Below are 22,950 nucleotides of genomic sequence, written 5' to 3'. Positions count from 1 at the left end.
TGTCGGCCTCACACTCGAAACACGAAGTTAACCGGAAGTTCTGTCGTGCACGTAGTCTATTGCGGGTCAGGGGTTAGTGACGAGGCTCTTTATGCGACTTGTCATCATGTGTCTCAATACTGACTTGTTTTTATAGCAGCAGCCCCGTCTTCCTCCCTCAGTTATGGTTTGATCATGATGTTTGCAGCAGAGTTCTGTTGTGTTTCTTCTTGTGTGTGGATTTCTGCGTGTGGTTCTGGGGCCTGTTTCAGAAAGGAGGTTCAACCAACTCTGAGGTTGAACTTGAACTCCGAGTTGGTCAATCGGGAGATTAACAACTCTGAGTTTTCTGTTTCAGAGAAGCTGATCCGAGTTAGATCAATCAACTCTGAGTGGACTGATTCGGAGGTGAGCGTGAGCATCGCGACTATAAGAAGCCATTATCAATGGAGCGCAGATATCACGAGTCACCATGGCAACAGTAGAAAAAAAGAGGTCTGCGTATTTTTTGCCAGCTGAACTTGACGTGCTGCTGCAGAGTTACAGTGAATATGAGCACATATTCTGGAAGAAAAGCAACACCGCTGCATCTGCAAAACAGAGACAGTTAGCGTGGAAAACATAGCTGCTCCAGTTAATGCCTAAGTTTGCATTTAAATCATTGTTATAAAATATTGACTGTAATAACTTTTTAAATAGCGTAAGGTGTGAAATAAAAAATGGTGATATTTAGGTGTACTTTTGAAGTGTTATTCCTGGTGTAAATGCATGAAATGCTGCATAGTGTACAGAACCAATCTGGGGGAAAAATGCATTTAACGTCGGTAATGTTTAGAGGACTTTTTGTTAACCTTCCCCTCTGGCAGACGTTGGTCAGTTTAATATTAATACATGCAATTGTGTTTTTCAAAGTGAACTTTTGTCTACTGTTGAACCTTTCGCTGCGCGAAGACTTCTCCTTTCTTTTCTCTCGTCTTTCCGACCGTGGTCAGAAGCGCAGGGGAGATTTCCTTCAGGGCCGAAGGGAATTCTCCTTCGGGGTTCACTTCCCGTTGGAAACCCTCAACCTCCAGAGCGGATTAAGAATGACTCCAAAACAGTTATTCTGGGAATGACACCTTCTCTTTATTTACCTAAGTGCTCCGTCCTCCGAACACACAATATATTCCACGCACACACCTCCGCTCCGTGCTCACCCCCCCCCCCCCATCTGCACCTGCACTCGCACCCCGCTCAGCACACACACGCTGCAACACTACCCTTGTATTGATCGAGTGGTATAGGTTTATATGGGATTAAGAAAGTAAGCAGTGCTAGCAAATTGTGTTTCCAAAAAGTAATTGTTACATTAATCTAATTCAATGTCCCTGATTTCATTTTCATGTAGATGCAATCCTGCAGGAATTAAAAGAACATGGCAGCAGCTAAAAATGAAGTATAAAAACAGAATTCAATCAGGTCAAATGTGAGCATGTCATGGATGTAGGCTTTGCTGACAATATTTGACATATGAAACATCTACATAGCAATATCTAATGTTGTTTTCATTGTATATATGTAATTGACTGCAACGAAAAACGGTAACGCTCAAACAAAAACGTACGGGGAAATGACAAAAAATGGAGTCTTCTCAAAATCCTCGTACGAGGTAAATATAATTCTCTATGAATTAATGCAGCCTCCTCGTCTATTGGGTCCTCCAAAAAAGAACAAGCCATTCTTGTCACTTAGACCGTCTCTGTGTGACGAAAATGTGGGCAATGAAGGTTAAAGCGAAAAATACCGCTTCGTCTTTAAAAAGGGGAGGGGACCGGCAGAAACTTTGAGTTTGGAGAATAAAACCTGCTCCCGACCAGGTTAGGTTCACAGCATAAGTAACCATGGATACTGACTCAGAGTATAAGTTACCTCTCTTTCAGAAACGGGTTTGACTTACTCTGCTTTCTCTGGTTTAACAAACCTCCCATTCTGAAACGGAAAACCCAGGGTTTCCCTGATTTCAGGGTTAACGCACTCAGAGTTTACACTTAACCTCCTTTCTGAAACAGGCCCCAGATCGTACAAACAATGAATCGAACCCGGAAGTGGTGGACAAATGAGCAGCAGACATCCATAGGTGTACAAAAGTTAATGTTCGTCATAAAAATATCTGATAAGAGTTAAAAAAAAAAAAAAAATGAATAAAAACACTCGGTCAACAGCGACAGAGATCTCCATCTCCTCCGCTGTCATCTGTCCGTAATATCACCATACAGAAGGGGAATGAGCTCCATCCAGCTCCTGGACATGAAGCTCCCCGCCTCAGTCCAACAGAATCCGGGACAGAATCTGGCAGCACCGTGAGCCACAAAGGGATTAAGTGGGTTGAGAAATGGATTAAAAGAATAGAATCAGAAGCTAATTCTGAGCTAAAGCAGGCTAACTGACAGCCGACCGTAGTGATAGAGAAACAAATCAGAAAAAAAGTTGGAATTTTTTCTTAACCCACTGAATCTTTTTTGAGCTTATGGTGCTGCCAGAGTCTGTATGTGATCAAAGACTTTAAAGTAGAAACTGTTTTGGTAGAAATGAGGTGAAAGACTGAAAACATTTGACTAAATGAATAATCATCAGGAATCATTGATTGAAATGTGTCTTTAGATAGAATTAGAAAAGACTATTGCTTTAATCCTCTTTACTCATTTCTGGATTGGATTCTAGTTTGGATTGGACTTTTATTTTGAAAGGATTTGTCTTTGGTCCAATCAAAGTCCCATGTCCTTTGGTCTGATATCTATGTGGACAGAAATACTTTGGATCTTTTAGAAGCAGAAATCAAACATTGAGAAGACATTTTCACTTGGAGGTAAAGACTCAGATTTAGAAAAGTTTCTTCCTGTTTTCTTTGTTTCCAGGTGAACCAATCATTGCTGCTCCTGGTGATGATGTCATCTCTTTGTTTCAGAGTCAAACGGAGTCAGAGCTCCAACCATGGAAACATCCCAGGTTGACATCATCTCCACTCCAGATCCAGGAGGAGACCGGATCTGGATCAGTCGCTCCAGACCGGCTCTCTGGATCCTTCTTGGACTTTTTCCCTCAGTGATCCTCTCTGCTGTTTGTGTTTGTGTCTGTCAGAGGAAACAACCAGAAGTGAGTCCTGAATTCTCTGATTTCTGCAGGAATCTTCAGTTTCTAACATCCTTTGTTTTCTTCATGTAGGGTCAGAAACCTCCTCTGGTCTGAAGACATCCCATCTCTCCAAAGCTGCTTTGCTCGTCTTCAAGGATTGAAGAGACTTTCTGAAGCTGCAGCCACATGGAGACGCTACACGCCCGTCACCGCTGTGTTACCGTGGATGGAAACTGGTCCATGAAGACGTGACGATGCTCTGGTTCTGACCCGTTTCTGCCTGATGGTTGGAACTCCTTCATTTATCTGGAGAACCTTCTGGAGCTGTTTCTGCGGTTCTCAACTCCTGAACTCTGAAGGTGTGCTGGATCACCGTAAAGTCTGAAGGTCTGAGGTTTTGGACGATGTTTGTGGATCTCAGTGGTTTGAAGTGTTGATCCAGGTTGATCTGAAGTGTTGAGAGTTTGGTTCATGTTCTCCTTCAGGAACCGACCCACAGCAGGTCTGTTCAGGTTCCTGTGGTTCTTGGTGTTCTTCTAGACAACATCAAAGGTGTCTGTGAGCTAAAATGTTGGAAGTTCTACCAGAACAAAGTGAAATGAACACAGACAGACAGTTGAAACCTGAGAGTCTCAGGGTTTTTTCAAACTGAAAGTGACCTCAAGAGGTCGTGTCATAAAGGGGAGATATTGTGTTGTCTGAAAGAATAACCCGTTCCTGGTATTTATTATAATAGGAAGGATTTTGCTCACTTAGCTGTGATTTTTTTGGTGATATTTTCCTGAAGCTGCTCTGATATCTAGACTCTTATTACCTCTGCAACAAATAAATGCAAACCGCACAGTTCAAAACTTTCACATTTATGTATTTAATCAATGAGTTGTGGGCCATCAGGGCCTTCAAAACCTTCTCTGAAGGCCTAACAAATAACTGAATCATGTTGTCAGTGTTCTGACTTTTCCCTAACAAAGAGAAGAACCACACAGGAGATGAGAATTTTTGCTAGACTTTGCAGAAGGAGGAGTTTGTCTGTCACAGAGGAGTTCTGGCTTCCCACGTCATTGTTTTCTTACTCAAAGATAGAATTGAGACCATAATATTACTGTGATTAGCGTGTAAGAAAACGATAATTACGTAACCCTAACACATGTAGTAATAATATTTTGTCCATGCATACTCATTCAATCATCCCAAATGGTCCGTCCATTCCCTTTTATTGTGTTTATGATGGTTATGCTGCTTCCAGACAGACGTATTTTCACATTGGACTATTTAACCAATCGCATTTCAGCTGTACTTTTTTGCCAGGCAGGGTAAGGGCCTTCACTCTCTGTTCTGAAGGTCCTGTGATGCGAAATCAATGTCGGTCATTCATTCTTTCAACCAATCAGATTTTGAGATGGTGTCAGCAGGGCCTTCTAGCAGGCCAAGGCAATGTCCCACTTTTCAAACCTTCTGATTGGACAGAAGTTTCAGGAAGTCACATGCAGCCTCGTCCAGTTTGACACAGATCCACAGAGAACTTCTGGATCGGTTAAACAGACTGACTGTGATGTACTCCATGGAGGATTTAGTTAGGTTTAAGGTGAAAACCCAAGTGAAGACATTTATTATGATAAATACCATAATAAATAATATTCATAATGTATGTGATTGTTTTCAATGTGTTTGTGCTGGCTGTAGTTGCATGGTGAGATTTCTTTACAGTTTTGTTTATACAGTTTATTTAGAGAAATAAAGATGGTTCATGAGGGGTTAAATGATTCAGACGTAGGTTTACTGAAGGCCCAGGTGTGTAATGTACGATCCACCACTGGATTTAAGAAAGAAATGAAACAGCAGAAAAACAACTGTGAAGGTAAAACTGTGAAATCAATAAAAAGATGAACCCTCATGTTTTAATGGTCTGGATCTTTTTTCCTGAGAAGATGCTGCTCTATTTGGTTTACATTTCCTCTGGATGGAGGAGCAGCTGACAGACGTTTCCATGGAAACCACTTCCATCTTCCTGCTTTGATCTTCTGTCAGAAATCCTGTCAGGAAGATGTTGGAGCTTTGATTGGGTCTTCTGGTGTTCCAAAAGAGAACGATGTCACACTGGACACCAGAAAAGTGTCTCCACTTCCATCATTCCAGAGTCCGTCCAGGAAAAACCTTCAGCTTTCATTTCCAGTTGGTTTTCTGGAACCAGCAGCAGGACCTCTGCTGGGATTTGAGCAGAACAGAAACAAAGCTCCTGAAATCCAGGAGACGACTGCAGCAAAGTCAGACGGATCCCAACCGTCAACTTCAACCTGCTGTTTGGAGGAAACTGAGGAGCTGAACATCCAGTGGGCAGATGAAGGAGCTCTCAGGCATGAAGTCCACCTGAAACCCACAAACTTCTGTCCAGAAAAACATGAAGATGTCTGATGATGTCATTTCTGATGGTTCTAGCGTGGAGCTCCATCCCTGTAGGACTCAGTCTGAGAAGATTCTTCCAGCAGCAGCAGCAGGACCTTCAGGAGAAAGGAGGTCAGAAGCTGCAGCTTCAACCTTCAACCTTCAGTCAGAGCTGAGGAAACACCTTCTAAGGTTGGACCAGAACCAGAGGGACGCTTCATTTAAGGAGGAACTCATTCACAGTCCAGAACCACGGAGAAGAAGACCAGGAAGGAGTCCATCCATCAGAGGAACAGATCATGGAGATGTTGGAGATCAATGCAGGGAAGCAGATGGAGACGCTGAGAGGAGGAAGAGTGATGATGCTGCTGAAAGGAGGAAGAGGTTGGAGACACCAGGAAAGAGGAGGAAGACCAAAGAGGAGGTGGATGATGGAGAGAAGGAGGACATGAGGGTGGAGGATGCAGAGGAGAAGGTGGGATGGAGGGGAGATGATGTCACTAAAACCTTGGATTAAATGGAGTCAAAATTCTGGTTTTTCAACAGTCTGACCCTGTTCTGGTCCTCTTTCACAATAAAAGTCCAGATTTATTTTCCTAATGCAGTCTTTAATCAGCTGAGAGTTCTTTATTCAGGTTTCTACTCACAGGTTGTCACAGTAGCAGGTCTCTAGCGCCCCCATGTGGCTGCTTGAACCTTCACCTGTAGAGACGGAGCAGCAGCTCTGATGAGTCAGCATATTTTAATGCTTTCATTAAATGAAAATAAAAACATTCATCTGAACCGGTTTAATGTCAGACAATATTTTCACGGACCGGCCTGTGCCAGGATGAAGTTGGCGTCTGATTTTTGTAGCTTCCAGTTTAACTTTGGAGGCTAAAGTTCATCTTCATCCTCTGTCAAATATCTGCAGATGATTTAAACTTCATTTGTTTTTTATGTTTCATGCAGGAAACATTCAAATGTCATTCAGATTTTTCCTTAAACCCAAAACTGTCAAAGTGGAAGAGAAACAAATCAGACGCCAACTTCAGCCTCGTCCAACTTTAAGAAAGTAGTGGATGGATTTTCAACACAGAACCTCCACAAGCATCAAGAATGACCGGATGTGGAGGAGAGAATCCAGTAGTTTTTCAAAATAAAACTTCCTTCAGAATTTGACTAGAAATACAACAGAAAAAGGAAAGTCTTGTTTTTTTCTCTGCAGATCGATACCAGAACCGGTTTGCTGTCCGGGTTTGGGGACCACTGCATTCCAGCAGGAGAAACTAAATTTTAGTGAATCTGTGACTTACGTTTTCTTTACGTCTCTCATTTTAACGACACAAACAGCAGAGAGGATCAATGAGGTCCAACCTCCAAGAAGGATCCAGAGAGCCGGTCTGGAGCGACTGATCCAGATCTGGTCTCGACTTTGTGTAACCCTTGTGCTAACCTAGGCACTTTACCATTGGGAGTTGGGTCATCTAGACCCACTAGTCAGTGCTCTGAACCTTTTTTCTTCAATGATTTGTGATCTTCACTGGTGTCCATGGATTAAATGAAATCTTTCCACCTTTATCCACCTTTGTCATGGTAGGAGAACATATCAATCTCAGATAGCACAAGGGTTAATCCATAAAAGTCATGAAAAGAGCTTGAAACCCCGCTAGCATTGAGCTAGCAAGCATGGCTAACAAAGGAGAACATTGTTTATAATGAATGGTGATAGTTTTTCATGCAGCGTCTTACTTTCTAACATCTTTTTTCACTAGCAGCTACTGGTGGAGCTCCTCATCTGACTGTGCTGGCGTCCTCTGGTTACATAAAGTACACGTTTGATAGTTTATTATAGTAAAAGATTTGAAAAACATGAATGACTCACCATTTGATACTGGTATTTTGACGTAAGACTTGTAGTGTTACCTGCAGACTGACGAGGGACGTATCAAGGGGGGAGAGATGGCTTCCAAGCATTTTTCATAGTGAAGAAAAACGTTATCTACGAACGTGCAAAATTCAACAAGAGAAAGCAAGAAGAAAATGAGACTGTGGATGCATCTGTTACTGCACTGTATGCATTAGCAGAACACTGTGGCTATGGGACACTTCATGATGAGCTCATACGTGATCGACTGGTGGTCGGTTTGTCAGATAAACGCCTGTCTGAACGCATGCAGCTAGACCCGGATCTTACGCTGGATAAAGCGATTAACATGGCACGACAGAGCGAGGAAGTGAAAAGGCAGCAATCTTCACTGCAAGGTGACACCAGGACACAGCCAGGAGATGCTAAATGTGTTGACAGGGTGCACAAAAGCAGCAGAAAGTTTAAAACCAAATCACATCCAGACGTCAAACAGAGCAAATCGTGGAGGCCTCAACACAGTAGACCAAATGCACAGTGTCATAAGTGCAGCAGTTCATCACCACATCCAAAACGTGAGTGTCCAGCTAATGAAACAGTATGTCATGTATGTGGAAAAAAGGGACATTACATGAGAGTGTGTAAAATAGACACAGGAGCTGATGTCACAGTTTTGCCACTTCAGGTGTTCAAATAGATCTTCAGAGACAGTTGCCCACCCACTCTTCAAAAACCAACCAAGCCTCTGTTTAAGCCGTTGGAAGTCCTCGGTTCACAGAGATGAGACTAAGGAAAGGAGCTAAAGAAGCAAGAGAGGATGTGTACATCCTGAAACACCTGCACACAGCATTGCTGGGAAGACCTGCTATCCACAGGTTGGAGTTAGTTACTGGAATAGACACGCTCAGCATCGAAACACTAAAAGTCAGCTACCCAAAACTGTGCAGCGGTCTTGGTGAAGTGAAGCAGCCATACAACATCAAGTTAAGGCCAGATGCTCAGCCTTTCTCATTAAAGACACCTCGGAGAGTTCCATTGCCGCTCATGGACAAAGTGAAGCAGGAACTGTCCCACATGGAAGACTTAGGTGTGATAAGCAAAATAGAGGAGCCAACAGAATGGTGTTCTGGCATGGTGGTGGTACCCAAAAAGAAAACAGACAAGGTGCGTATTTGTGTTGATCTCACACACCTCAGCCTTTCTGTGTGTCGAGAAAAATACATCCTGCCATCAGTGGAAGAGACATTAGGCAAATTGGCTGGAGCCAGAATTTTCAGCAAATTGGATGCTAATATGGGATTTTGGCAAATTCCCCTTACAGAAGGGTCAGCCAAGTACAACACCTTTATTACACCTTTTGGCCGTTACTATTTTAGGCGGCTACCTTTTGGCATTGCTTCTGCTCCTGCACATTTCCAGAACAGAATGTCAGAAGTCATAAACAGTCTGGAAGGTGTGGTTTGTCACATGGACGATGTGTTGGTTTGGGGCAGAACACAGGAAGAACATGACACTCGCCTACATGTTGTGCTTAAAAGGCTGCAGGAGGCAGGCATTTCACTGAATGTGGAAAAATGTGAGCTGTCAAAGCAGGAAGTGATCTTCTTAGGACATGTCATCTCAACCAATGGCATCAGTCCTGATGAGAAAATGAGAGAACGAACAAATGTTTCTGAACTGAGGAGTTTTCTAGGAACAGTTAATCAGCTTGGAAAGTTCATCCCTCAGCTGGCAGAAAGAGACAAACCTCTGAGAGATCTTCTTTCTAAAAAGAACCACTGGGTGTGGGGGATTGACCAGGCTCAAGCATTTCAAGATTTAAAAGACTCTTTGGCCTCACCTCCAGTGTTGGCCGTGTATGATCCAAATCGGGACAGTAAAGTCTCAGCAGATGCATCGTCGTATGGACTAGGGAGCGTCCTACTCCAAAAATGGGGCAGCGATTGGCGTCCTGTGGCTTATATCTCACGCTCTCTCACGCCAACAGAGCAGAGATACGCACAGATAGAAAAAGAAGCCTCAGCACTCACTTGGGCTTGTGAAAGGTTCAGAAACATCCTGATAGGCAAGCACTTCCAGATGGAGACTGACCACAAACCTCTCCTGAGTTTGTTAGGGTCCAGCAACTGGATGCCCTTCCTCCACGCATTCAACGGTTTAAAATGCGCCTTATGCGTTATTCCTACTCAATATCGCATGTGCCAGGAAAAAGCTTGTGGACGGCAGACATGCTATCACGTGCTCCCCTGTTGAATAATGAAACACCCGATGACAAGGAGTTGCTGGAGGACACAAATATATATGTGGACAGGATAATGGAGAACCTACCAGCAAGCACCTTCTATTTGGATCACCTGAAACAAGAGCTGCAACAGGACAGTGTGTGTGCACATGTGATGCAACTCTGTGAGCAAGGATGGCCGACTCACTACAACGGTGAACCAGCAATCAGACCCTACTGGGCGGAACGAGCATCACTCTCAGTACATGATGGACTGCTGCTCAAGGGAGACAGGCTTGTTATCCCTTCTTCACTGAGATATGGGGTGCTCACAACACTGCATTAAGGTCACCAAGGAGTCGTGAAACGTGCACGGCAGTCGGTGTGGTGGCCTGGATTAAGCCAGCAGATAAATGAGTTAGTTCTCTACTGCCGGATCTGCAGTAAAGAGAGGCATAATCCTGCAGAGCCGTTGTTGCCAACCCAGTATCCAGGAAGACCGTGGCAAAAACTGGGAGCAGATTTGTTCATGCTGGGAGCTAAATCTTACCTGCTAGTAGTGGATTATGCATCCAGATTTGTGGAAATCGCTTTGCTTTCAACCACAAAGTCTGCAAATGTGATTCACCACTTAAAATCTATCTTTGCACGCCACGGCATTCCAGAGCAGCTGGTGACAGACAACGGGCCTCAATTCTCTGGAGCTGTTTTTGCAGAGTTTGCACAATCGTATGGATTCCATTACATCACCAGCAGTCCCAAACATCCTCAGAGTAATGGTGAGGCTGAGAGAGCAGTCAAGACCATAAAAGAACTCCTGAAGAAAGCTGCTGATCCCTATCTTGCACTGCTGGCATACAGAGCTACTCCACTGAACGGATGCAGCCCTGCTCAGCTTCTCATGGGGAGGAGGCTTCGCACCACAGTGCCGACATTTCCAGCTCTTCTACAACCTGCTCTTCCCGACATGGAGGCTGTTTCACATAAGGAGAACAAGAAGAGGATGAAAGATGCACAGCTGTTTAATCAGCGCCATCGAGCACGGAACCTTCACCAACTTGTTCCAGGACGAGAAGTGTGGATACCAGATCTAGGATCAGGTGGAGCTGTGGTGAGCAGACACACAACCCCTCACTCATACATGGTTGAAGGACCTCATGGGACAGTAAGGAGAAATCAACGTCACCTTGTTGCCATGAAGACTTTACCCGAACAGAGCCAGAGCGACACAGAGCAACTGGTTTCAGTTGTGCTCCAGAACAACAACCACCAGAGTCGCTGATCCAGAACTCATCTGATTTGACATCTACCCCCAGAACCAGGTCTGGGGGAGCTGTTATAAAACCAACCAGACTGGATTTATAGATTGTTTAAATAATGAAACATTTTCAGCGATGTTGGACAAAAAGAATGTTTTGTATTATGTTGTTTTTTTTTATAATAGAAAGACTCTCCAACCTCAATGAAGAGTTCTTTGTAAGGGTTGTTAAACAATGACAGTTTAATAATTGTTTGTTCTATTTCAAAAAGGGGAGATGTGGTGTTATGCCATTGTTTAATTGGAAATCTGTTAATTATCCCTTGTGCTATCCTAGGCACTTTACCATTAAGAGGTGGGTCATCTAGACCCACTAGACAGTGCTCTGAACCTTTTTTCTTCAATGATTTGTGATCTTCACTGGTGTCCACGGATTACATGAAATCTTTCCACCTGTATCCACCTTTGTCATGGTAGGGAGAACACGTCAATGGAAGGGGGGGGGGGGGGGTCATCTAAGATAGCACAAGGGTTACAGAACTACAGGGTCGCATTGTTATGACGTCACGGCTGTGTGAGGGCAGCGGGAAGCGTGGCTAGACCGAGAGACACATGTTGAAGGCTGTCTTAGGAATGTTTGAATAAAGCGCCCTAACAAGCAAACAGTTGGACCCTTATTTGTTTCCCTAAATTTAAATAACACGACAGGGCCATCGCCCGTATTGCCCGTGGCGAAAACCGCTACTGCCTAGAATGCATCATGCTCTCCATCATCTTCCATCTCTAAAGAAGGTACTGAAAAGATGGGAAACATATTTTCTACCATGTTTCCTAACATGAGCATGAACGTTTAGTCTGCCACAGACCTGGGGGACTAGAAGAAGGTTTAAAACAGGAACTGAAGAACTCTGAGTCTGAGCCTCTTTCTTCTTCAGGTACTGCTGGAGCAGGAACATTCTGCTGCCTGAAACCTACTGTTTACTGAGGATACATGATGCATTTCCATCTTCTCTTTTCTCCCAGACATCCCTCCAGGTCTTCTTAGAAACCAGACCAAATCCAACCAGCTGGTTGTTCTCACTACCAAGGTGTCTCCACTGATCTTTCAGCTAAATAGTTTCTCAGATCTCTAATTTTGCATATTCCTGCAATACAAAAAAACCTGCATATATATATAATCCATTAAATGCATAATGAAATACTGTAACCCCTGTTATGCATATTAAAAATAGCATATAAAATGTAATGTTCATCTCCACATTCCCTTTGGTAAAATGAAAAAGGTTTTGAAAACACACACACACTTCTCAACGTTTCTAGTTTGAAGACGTTCTTCTCATCCAGCTGTTATCCTCACTGCTGGAGTTTCATGTTCAACAATGACGGGAAGAGAAATGTCTTCAGATTAGAAACTTTGTCCTGTTATTATTTTTTACTTACATCATACTTTAACTTGTTGTGCTCTTGTGTTTTAACAGCGATCAGATGAACTCTGGCCGCAAGATTGTTGTTGTTTCTCTTCCTGTAAATTCCTCACTACTAAGACGGTGTGGAAAAAAACCTTGCTAGTGGTGAAAGACTGTATTACATCTGAAACTACCATAGAGAATGAAGGGGAAGGGTTAGGTGCTAGGATACTGTAATTTCGCGATTGCGTAAATCTGCGTTGTGATTGGCTACCTGTGTTGCAGCAGAATTGTCATTGGCTGTTACGTGTTACAATCTGCATATCTCTCCTATCAACGGCCACAGCCCCTACCTCCGATGCGATCCTTGCTGATAGGCTGTTTTAACGGAAAGAGACGGCATTTTTCTAACTTTTTCTAACTTTAATTTATAGCAGCAGCTTCGTCTTCCTCCCTAAGTCATGGTTTGGTCACGATGTCTGCAGCAGAGTTCTGTTGTGTTTCTGCTTCTTCTTGTCTGTGGATTTCTACATGTGTGTGGTTCTGGTTCTGTTCACATGTTGAAGGTAAGTTCATGAATGTTCTGTTCTTTAGTTCAAGTTTCTGTTTGATGTTTAGAAACTTCCACCTTTTATGGTGGTGGTTCTTTCTACAGACTATTCAATGAACTAACGTCTGAATTTGGAGAAAGTTTGTTTAGACACAAAATGATGACAATCTGGAAGATTTGACACACAGTTTCTCTGTATGTGGAACTCTAGATTTAATTTAAAAGTAAAAGTCTGCTAAATTTGTACCAAAACTTCTGCTGTGAATCTTTCCAAACCATGTTTTAGTTTGTTTTCCTCAAATGTTCCTCAGAAACTGAGTATTCAGTCAGTGATCAAAGACTTTAAAGTAGAAACTGTTTTGGTAGAAATGAGGTGAAAGACTGAAAACATTTGACTAAATGAATAATCATCAGGAATCATTGATTGAAATGTGTCTTTAGATAGAATTAGAAGAAAAAGTAGAAAAGTTTCTTCCTGTTTTCTTTGTTTCCAGGTGAACCAATCATTGCTGCTCCTGGTGATGATGTCATCCTGCCGTGCCGCCTGGACTCTCAGGAGGATCTGCAGGATCACATCGTGGAGTGGATCAAACGAAACATGAAGCATTTTGCTCCACATTCCATCAGCCCCTGAAGGAGCCAGTTTGCACTTTGATCCGTTCTTGATTTCTGAATCATGAAGATCTTCTATCTGCTGTCTTTCATTCCTTTGGTGGTGGAAGGACTTTCAGGTAAACTTTAAACTTTTTATTTAAACTCATCCTGATTCCTGCAGCAACTGAACTCTGTCATTCTGTGAGTTCCTGCTAATTCTGTGATCATTAGGCTGTTAGAGAATAGTTTTTATCAATGTTAACCTTATATGTTAGACGTTTACTGCTTTATTTTTTGCTGAGAGAAAGGCAGAGCATGGGGGGGGGGGAGTCCTCAGATGCCCAACGAGTCCTTTAAGGACATTTTTGTCCCATTCTGGTGTGTGAAACCTGTCTGTGATACAAATTATTCAATATCATCTAAAGATGAATAATACTTGAGCCAAATAAAATGATGAATTGGAAGATAAAGATCAATCCTCATCTCACGGACAGCCATGTGTTTCTAAGAGTGTAGAGCATTTAGGAGGGGAGGAGTTCGTCCTTTTTACTACAGGGAGACACTGACAGGGCATCATTCCACATCTATTTGATCATTAGCCTTTGGTATAAACAAAATGACAACATGTCATATTACTGTCCAATCCAGTAGAGTTTTGAGTAAAAAGTGGTGTGACTAATCATGGGGGGGTCCTTCTCTGTAAGCTGTGCTACAATAGAGACGTTTTTATAAAAAGCTAAGATAAAGATCTTTTTAACACGATTTTTAAACACAGTTTCTTTGTACTTTTATACATTTATTCATACAATATGTTTATTGTATATATATATATATATATGTTTAATATGTACAATATGTTTCAGGTGTGTGTGTGTGTGTGTGTGTGCATGTGTGTGTGTGTGTGTGGGTGTGTGTGTGTGTGTGTGTGTGTGTGTGTGTGTGTGTGTGTAGATGGTGAATGTTTTTGACTTTACAATCGACTCACCGTCACAGGAAATACACCTTAAAGCTTTCATGGAAGGAGACTTTGGGAGCTTCTTTTAGGGAGATTCCTAACTAAGAACAGCCAAGTTTCAGAAAAACAGTGAGGAAGAGGAGAAATGGATTCAGGAATCAGGTCTGAGGGACACTTCAGGGTCCAATGAGGGATCAGTTGGAGCAGTACTTGTCTGCAGACTGGTCCTACAGCCATTATTGATCTCTTAATATATTTGTTCCTTTTTTAAACAGATATACAATTTACACCTCTGTTTTAAACCTGATCATCACTGCCTCCTCAGTAGTAAAGATGATGAGCCTTTCAGAAATTCATAAATACAACTATTTGGATATATTTTGTTGTTCCATAAAATGTTTCCAAATTTGCTGTTGGTTTGTTACTTCATGTTTCTTGTGTTGTCAAATTCAAACACAAAACAATTGAGGATTATCTGAAGTTTTTATTAGACACAGTGATCCTTTACAGCACATGTCAAACTCAAGGCCCGGGGGCCAAATGTGGCCCTCCATGTCATTTTATGTGGCAGATATTTTCTTAAAATAAATGAAAAATTGGTGTGTATTTATTCATATCTAGGGGGAATCTGACTTAAAATATCGGATTGGACTACTATATATTACATGTATAAGTTCTATACATGTAATATATAGTTGAGGACAGACACTATGCTGATGTGGCCCTCAGTGAAAATGAGTTTGACCCCCCTGCTCTAAAGCAACAAACCAACATCTGGTTGGGGGGATGAGGGGGTCAATTTTACAACTGATATCATATTAGTATCACCCAAAAATCAGGTGAAATATTTTTTTCTCACTCTGAGGCCGTGATTCCAGTGATTTGTAATCAGTCGTCAGAAAGGAATCCCTTCAAGCTGACACCATCAGTGATTAGAATTCTGCACCCACAGTACAGTCATGTGCATTCAGGGGCGTGTCCAGCGGGTCACGTGTTCAGACGTGCCACCCCAGGTGCCCCCCCCCCCCCATGCTGATGCACCAAATCTGGTTTTTCAGCACATGTTAAAGCAGGAGTGGCACACTTTTTTAGTGTGAGCTACTTTTGAAGGGACAAGATCCAAAAGATCTACAGATAGATAGATAGATAGATAGATAGATAGATAGATAGATAGATAGATAGATAGATAGATAGATAGATAGATAGATAGATAGATAGATAGATAGATAGATAGATAGATAGATAGATAGATAGATAGATGTAAAAATAGAGAAGAAGTAAAAGAAAGTGCGCTCAGTTTGGTAAAACACTTATGTATGTCTCAGAGGATGTTTAGTTGGCCATTCTGCATGTCAATCAAGTGACGTATTTCACACTGAGGATGATTCACTGATGGAGTTTTTGTTTGGTTTATTTGTCTGTGATGGCCTGCGATCTACCGTCACATCCATAGAATTAATGAGCACACAAAGATGTATTATTACTGAAACTCATATGTCTGAGCGTGCTTGAACACACCGCTGAGTGCCTCTATCACCTGACCCCCCACCCCCACCCCCACCACCACCATCTGCACCACACACTAGAAAAGGCTGCAAAGACGCTTTGACAGTAGAAACACGTGGATCAAGTCATTAAAATATAATGAAACAAGTCAACTATAAAAACCAATCTGAACCAACAACCAGCATGACAGGCTCTATGAACTCATGGAGCAACTTTAGTTGCTGCTTTGGTTGCAGGGAAAAGTCTCCTTTCACATGTTGGGTATTTCTGTATTCAATGGGTTACTATTGGAGTGAATAGATTTAACTGTAATCAGAAACCGTCGTTAAAGCAGGAAACATCTCAACCCTGAAAGATGGGAGCCTCTGAAGACTAGAATGGATTGGAGGAAGTATTATTTACTGTAAGTAGTGTGTAAATAGTGTGTAAATAGTGTGTAAATAGTGTGTAAGTAGTGTGTAAGTAGTGTGTAAGTAGTGTGTAAATAGTGTGTAAGTAGTGTGTAAATAGTGTGTAAATAGTGTGTAAATAGTGTGTAAATAGTGTGTAAATAGTGTGTAAGTAGTGTGTAAATAGTGTGTAAATAGTGTGTAAATAGTGTGTAAATAGTGTGTAAATAGTGTGTAAGTAGTGTGTAAATAGTGTGTAAGTAGTGTGTAAGTAGTGTGTAAATAGTGTGTAATTAGTGTGTAAATAGTGTGTAAATAGTGTGTAAGTAGTGTGTAAATAGTGTGTAAATAGTGTGTAAGTAGTGTGTAAATAGTGTGTAAATAGTGTGTAAGTAGTGTGTAAATAGTGTGTAAGTAGTGTGTAAATAGTGTGTAAGTAGTGTGTAAATAGTGTGTAAATAGTGTGTAAATAGTGTGTAAATAGTGTGTAAATAGTGTGTAAGTAGTGTGTAAATAGTGTGTAAATAGTGTGTAAATAGTGTGTAAATAGTGTGTAAATAGTGTGTAAGTAGTGTGTAAATAGTGTGTAAGTAGTGTGTAAGTAGTGTGTAAATAGTGTGTAATTAGTGTGTAAATAGTGTGTAAATAGTGTGTAAGTAGTGTGTAAATAGTGTGTAAATAGTGTGTAAGTAGTGTGTAAATAGTGTGTAAGTAGTGTGTAAGTAGTGTGTAAATAGTGTGTAATTAGTGTGTAAATAGTGTGTAAATAGTGTGTAAGTAGTGTGTAAGTAGTGTGTAAGTAGTGTGTAAATAGTGTGTAAATAGTGTGTAAATAGTGTGTAAATAGTGTGTAAATAGTGTGTAAATAGTGTGTAAATAGTGTGTAAATAGTGTGTAAGTAGTGTGTAAATAGTGTGTAAGTAGTGTGTAAATAGTGTGTAATTAGTGTGTAAATAGTGTGTAAATAGTGTGTAAGTAGTGTGTAAATAGTGTGTAAATAGTGTGTAGGTAGTGTGTAAATAGTGTGTAAGTAGTGTGTAAATAGTGTGTAAATAGTGTGTAAGTAGTGTGTAAATAGTGTGTAAATAGTGTGTAAGTAGTGTGTAAATAGTGTGTAAGTAGTGTGTAAATAGTGTGTAAATAGTGTGTAAATAGTGTGTAAATAGTGTGTAAGTAGTGTGTAAATAGTGTGTAAATAGTGTGTAAATAGTGTGTAAATAGTGTGTAAATAGTGTGTAAATAGTGTGTAAATAGTGTGTAAATAGTGTGTAAGTAGTGTGTAAATAGTGTGTAAGTAGTGTGTAAGTAGTGTGTAAGTAGTGTGTAAATAGTGTGTAATTAGTGTGTAAATAGTGTGTAAATAGTGTGTAAATAGTGTGTAAGTAGTGTGTAAATAGTGTGTAAATAGTGTGTAAGTAGTGTGTAAATAGTGTGTAAGTAGTGTGTAAATAGTGTGTAAATAGTGTGTAAGTAGTGTGTAAATAGTGTGTAAATAGTGTGTAAATAGTGTGTAAGTAGTGTGTAAATAGTGTGTAAATAGTGTGTAAATAGTGTGTAAGTAGTGTGTAAGTAGTGTGTAAATAGTGTGTAAGTAGTGTGTAAATAGTGTGTAAGTAGTGTGTAAATAGTGTGTAAGTAGTGTGTAAGTAGTGTGTAAGTAGTGTGTAAATAGTGTGTAATTAGTGTGTAAATAGTGTGTAAATAGTGTGTAAATAGTGTGTAAGTAGTGTGTAAATAGTGTGTAAATAGTGTGTAAGTAGTGTGTAAATAGTGTGTAAGTAGTGTGTAAATAGTGTGTAAGTAGTGTGTAAATAGTGTGTAAGTAGTGTGTAAATAGTGTGTAAATAGTGTGTAAATAGTGTGTAAGTAGTGTGTAAATAGTGTGTAAATAGTGTGTAAATAGTGTGTAAGTAGTGTGTAAGTAGTGTGTAAATAGTGTGTAAGTAGTGTGTAAATAGTGTGTAAGTAGTGTGTAAATAGTGTGTAAATAGTGTGTAAATAGTGTGTAAATAGTGTGTAAATAGTGTGTAAGTAGTGTGTAAATAGTATGTAAGTAGTGTGTAAGTAGTGTGTAAGTAGTGTGTAAGTAGTGTGTAAATAGTATGTAAATAGTGTGTAAATAGTGTGTAAATAGTGTGTAAATAGTGTGTAAATAGTGTGTAAGTAGTGTGTAAATAGTGTGTAAATAGTGTGTAAATAGTGTGTAAATAGTGTGTAAGTAGTGTGTAAATAGTGTGTAAGTAGTGTGTAAATAGTGTGTAGTATGTCACATAATGTCAATATTGATCAAAGCTAAATAAAGTCTGAATGTGAATCTCAAGCTGTGATTGAAGAGAACTTTGTGGTTCCTTCAATGGCCATGGAGAAAGTTTCAACTCTGCCCTGTCGTGGTTGAACCCTCATCACAGTTGGGGGGGGGGGGGGGGGGGGGGGGAGTTTGGAAAACTCTGTACTTTTTGTGGAAAACAAAAGGATGAGGAGGGTTTGCTGTAACATTTAGATTTTCCTTTGGCTGTTGAAACCACTTAGGTGATGAGAACCACTAACTGTTAGGATTTCGATTAGTTTGGGGTCTTCTACATGTGCCCCCACCCATATAAAAAAGCAAAGTAGCTGCAGCTGTGTGCTTCAGGTGAGCAGATAGAGGATATGTTCAGGTTTCTGCTCCTCCATAGTTAGATGTGTCTCAGACTTTTCATGCAATAATTATTGAGCTGAGGAGAATGAAGTTAAAGAATCTCTAAGCAGCAAAGAGAAGACCAGCATGGAGCAGTTATTTCAGTTTATTCATTACATTTTATTTGAATTCATGTTGTCCAGAGTTAATATAAATATACATTTTCCCCTTTTTTGTCCTTGTCCAGCTACAAGCAACCATGTTTCTGCAACTTTAGAGAACAACAAAGGTATGCAGGTTCTCCAGCTGCAGTCCGGGTCTTTCCTCTGAACACGTCAGACATTTTGGGTTAAACTAGTTTCTCTGCTGAACGTTTTCATGACATCACAGCAGCAGAGGCTGAAGCTGAAGCTGAACCAGTCCCTGACAGCTGCCTCCCTTTTTCAGAGCCACAGATTCATGGAGCTGCTTCAGCTGCTCCTCCATGAGGAGCTTTAAAGAAAACACTTTCCTGCTTTGACAAACGAAAAGATAAGATGAAAAGGCAACCAGACGCCTCCAAGAATATGGGAATTCACCGCAGACAGAGGCACGGTTCCAGGTTGAAATGTTTCTTTAGAGGAGAAACAACAACACACACCACAGAGGGAGCATAAAACCACTGAGGAATAAAGTTCACCTACAAACAGGAAGCTGGTTCCTCAGTAAAAAACATCAACCGGACCTACCAAAAGAACACCTCACTGATGAGTACAGAACTACAGACCATGCAAAATAAAGGAGGAACCTCTACCAGAGGCTCATTGCTGCAGGGAGACTCTGACACAAAAAATAATAAAGATATATGACCAGAAACACAAAGACTCTTTTTTTTTTTGCATGTGCAGACATCTGTGGTTGTTTTCTTTAAACATATAAAATGTTCCACTAAACTTAAACTTTTTTCTTCAGGTTCATCTGAAATGGTTTGCTCTCTATTGTTGGTCCGAGCTCAGTCAAGTCTGAACATGGTTCAGTCATGTGGAGTAAAACCTCCCTTTAACGTGTCGGCTGTCACCTTGGAATGTAAACATGGCTCAAAAAATCTGCACATTCGTCGGAGTCAGGGGGACAACCCTGACGATCAAGACCTGATGTTCAAAGGCCAGACCTCTCTGATCCCCCAGGGGAATAGAACCTTTACCGTCACACTGACCAACGTCACCAAGCAGGATGAAGGGAACTACAGCTGCTGTCTTCCTGAGTATGGAATATGTTCTAACGTCATCCCGATGAAGAGTAAGCTGCTGGTTTAGAGCAGAATGAACTAAACAGTTTTTCTAACCTGAAACCAGCTAAATATGATCTAACACGACTTCTGATCAGTTCCACAGATGAACAAGGAGGATGAAGGAAACTACAACAACTCTCCACATGAGCAGAAGCTGGTCAAAGCTTCAACTGTCACCCCGACAGAGAGTAAGCTGCTGGTTTAGACCAGAATGAAAAAAACACTTTTTTCTAACCCGTAATCAGCTAAATATGATCTAACACGACTTCTGATCAGTTCTACAGACGAACAATGAGACAGACAACCAAACAGGTGAGGAAAACACCTTTTAGTGACACTTCCTGTTTCTCCTTTGAGACTGAGGTTTGTAGAATAATAACAATAATAACACTTTACCTTTCTGGACACCCATGGTCACCTTACACACTGTAAAAAAAACTGTAAAAAAAACGTTGAACTTAAAAACTTTGAATTTACATGGTTTTAATGTGTGCATGTGTACACCAACACAGTTTCTACTTTTTTCAATGGAAGTTTTTTTTTGGTAAAACCAAATCATTTTAATCATGTCTGACACTTTTAAAGATTTGTGTGTGTGGGTGTGTGTGTGCATGTATGTGTGTGTCCGATTAATCATTTTCTGATATGGTGTACTCCTTTCCGTTTTTTTTTTTAGATTTAATATAAATTTTTATAATAGCGAATTATATATTTCATTTTGTGTTTAGGGACATAAAATATGAACTTTAATTTTATTATACTTTCTATTCTTCAGTTCTTTTCATTTTCATCATCTCTGTCCTGTAGGATCTGCTCTGAGCTCTGGTGACATCACTGCCATAGTTCTTGGAGGTGTTCTTCTTGGTGTTGTTGTTGTTGGGGGGATCCTGGCTTTTAGATATTGCAGGAGGTCAGTCATAAATAAATTACCTTTTAATGTTTTTACTGAACAGAACTGTTAACTTCTAATCTCTTTGTTCAGAAACAGAAACAGAACTGATCTCCAACCAGATTCTTCTTCCATCGCTCTGAGGTGAGAAACATGTTCATGTCATTCATTCATTTGTTCAGACAAAATTAAAAAACATAGTTTTCTTTCTTATTTTATCCTCATTTTTAATCAAGTGATGATATTTTGGACTAAATTTATCTTCTAAACTAAACTGTACTGAGATCAAGATTCTGTAGAAAGAGACTGACTGAAAACTTTGGTTCTGCTTTGCTGTCAGAGTTAGTTTAGGTTTTAGATAATTAATTAAAACTAACATCTAGAAAATCAAGAAGAAAACCAGAAAAAAAAGCAAAGTTCATCAGAAAGTCTTGATGCTGTTTTTGTGAAAGCTGCTGTAACAAAAGAAAAACAAACCACTGATGGTTACAAATCTGACTGATCGATACTTTACACCACATTAAGTGGCTCCTTTGTATCACAACTGCTGCTTAATATGTAACTTATATGAAATTATCCATCCATCCATCCATCATTTATCCATGCATCTATCCATCCATCCATCTATCATCCATCCATGTTCTCTACCTGCTTGTTTCTGTTCAGGATCATGGAGGAGGGGGAGTCTTCCCAGCCAGCGTTGGATGGAGGGGGGGCTGACCCTGAACAGGTCTCCAGGCCTTTCATAGATGATCATCTGAATCAAAGTCATGATGGAGATGTTCCAGATCACTACAGTGAAGGAGGAGCAGAAGCAGCAGCTGGAAAAAGAAATGACCTCTGACCTTTTGTATAAGATTCTGCACTGATTTGTACCATAATAACTTATTGAATTGAAACATTTGACATGAATTAGAAGAAATGTTTTTGAACGTTATGGATTCTCAGTTCAGAAATGAATAAATAAATATTGGCTTTATTTTCAACAATGAACAAAGCTTCTGATCTTTTGTTATAGAAACAGCGTTTAATGCGACTGATACATTTCTATAGAATATGGTGTTATTGTGCCACTTCTTCTGAACAGAAACACAAACAGATGTGAGCTGAGCCTGAGATCAGGCCAACACCACCAGCATAGCAGCTGAAACACTGGACTGATATTTTTAGTTCATTTTCTTCTAGTTTCTCTGTTGAAATGATTTTTATTTATTTGTTTGTTTATTTCCAAGTGTTAAACTAAAAACAATAAATGACAGTAAATAACTCAGTGAGGCTTCAATGGGATTGTTGCTGTCATGGTTCAGAACTGAAAACATTAAGAAAATCATCCAAAAATGTTTTTTCTTCTAAAAACTACAAATCCCAGTTTTTTTCTGGTTGAAGCTGCAGCCACTGAAGGTTAAAAACTCCTGTTTGGTGAGATCAATAAAGTTTGATTGTGGTTGATGATCTTTGTGTTTATGTCTTCTGTTTATGGCAGAAGAATTTCAATGGAGTTGAAGTTCCAGAGAACCTTTGAGCAAACCTGTATGGATGGTTCCCCTCCCGGACAGCAGGTGGCAGACGTGAGCAGGACGCTCAAACCCACATTTCTCTTTTTTATATTTATGTACAAACATTTGAAATACGCAGACAACGATAACTATAATGAAAAATAGGTAAATAAATCATAAATATGAATAATTCTGATGAACAATTTTCCTCCTTGAACACGAACAAAAACAGAAATATGATAAACCATGAAAGGACGTTTGCTTTGATGTGTAGAAAAGAGAAACTAAAGAATTGAAGCTGTAAGAAACTGATCCTTCCTGCAGAAAGATGAGATCCTGAGAGAATTCAGGACTCACTTTTTGTTGTCTCCTCTGAAAGACACAGTTGGAAAAACCTTCCAGAAGGATCCAGAACAGAGACCCAATACATCCATTGATTGATTGATTTGGTTTAGTTCTAGACAATACAAGAAAAAACACA

General features: G+C 40.4%; 2 protein-coding genes and 2 long non-coding RNA genes across 7 annotated transcripts in view; 2 read left to right on the top strand and 2 right to left on the bottom strand.

Annotated features, from left to right (window-relative positions):
* Positions 1-3,941, top strand: part of LOC105358008 (myelin-oligodendrocyte glycoprotein-like) — a 35,911-nt gene extending 31,970 nt beyond the window's left edge. Inside the window, exons 1-2 of one of the 2 annotated variants that reach the window (XR_013650873.1) lie at positions 2,517-3,111; positions 3,181-3,941. Coding sequence is in view for 1 of the 2 variants with exons in the window: in XM_078935870.1 (XP_078791996.1) it covers positions 3,181-3,204 (24 nt within the window). In the remaining variant the exon portion in view is untranslated. Of the gene's footprint in view, positions 1-2,516; positions 3,112-3,180 lie in introns of those variants that run through there. The other variant, XM_078935870.1, reaches the window with a different exon arrangement.
* Positions 1-22,023, bottom strand: part of LOC144987030 (uncharacterized) — a 46,079-nt gene extending 24,056 nt beyond the window's left edge. The window contains exon 1 of the long non-coding RNA XR_013650886.1: positions 21,819-22,023. This is a non-coding gene — a long non-coding RNA (uncharacterized LOC144987030). The remainder of the gene's footprint in view (positions 1-21,818) is intronic.
* On the bottom strand, positions 5,458-12,410 carry LOC105353765 (uncharacterized). The gene is made up of 4 exons (XR_013650883.1): positions 12,238-12,410; positions 6,120-6,174; positions 5,657-5,840; positions 5,458-5,588 (listed from the first exon to the last, which is right to left on the bottom strand). It is a non-coding gene; the product is annotated as an uncharacterized LOC105353765 (long non-coding RNA).
* On the top strand, positions 12,577-22,239 carry LOC105358671 (uncharacterized). Of its 3 annotated transcripts, XM_078935865.1 has the most exons (8): positions 12,577-12,769; positions 13,248-13,484; positions 19,766-20,092; positions 20,180-20,272; positions 20,361-20,396; positions 20,892-20,994; positions 21,067-21,117; positions 21,640-22,239. In XM_078935865.1, exons 2-8 carry the CDS (start codon positions 13,430-13,432, stop codon positions 21,815-21,817), a joined length of 843 nt encoding a protein of 280 aa, XP_078791991.1. In that variant the 5' UTR covers positions 12,577-12,769; positions 13,248-13,429; the 3' UTR covers positions 21,818-22,239. The 3 variants fall into 3 exon arrangements, with proteins under 3 accessions (XP_078791991.1, XP_011492631.2, XP_078791992.1); XM_011494329.3 differs by lacking the exon at positions 12,577-12,769 and having other exon boundaries at positions 12,880-13,484; XM_078935866.1 differs by lacking the exons at positions 12,577-12,769; positions 20,180-20,272 and having other exon boundaries at positions 12,880-13,484.
* The last annotated feature ends 711 nt before the right edge of the window (positions 22,240-22,950 follow it).

This window comes from Oryzias latipes, chromosome 18, assembly GCF_053564925.1.
Source record: "Oryzias latipes strain Hd-rR chromosome 18, Olatipes_Hd-rR_3.1".
NCBI lineage: Eukaryota > Metazoa > Chordata > Actinopteri > Beloniformes > Adrianichthyidae > Oryzias > Oryzias latipes.
This window is presented reverse-complemented; position numbering and strand designations above follow the sequence as displayed.

What these genes read in the sequence shown, in the direction of transcription:
- LOC105358671 (XM_078935865.1), top strand. Translation starts at nt 13,430, where the DNA reads ATGAAGATCTTCTATCTGCTGTCTTTCATTCCTTTGGTGGTGGAAGGA. An exon ending in AACTGTCACCCCGACAGAGA is followed by an intron (nt 20,273 to 20,360) that starts GTAAGCTGCTGG and finishes ACTTCTGATCAG; the next exon opens with TTCTACAGACGAACAATGAG. An exon ending in TGAGACAGACAACCAAACAG is followed by an intron (nt 20,397 to 20,891) that starts GTGAGGAAAACA and finishes TCTGTCCTGTAG; the next exon opens with GATCTGCTCTGAGCTCTGGT.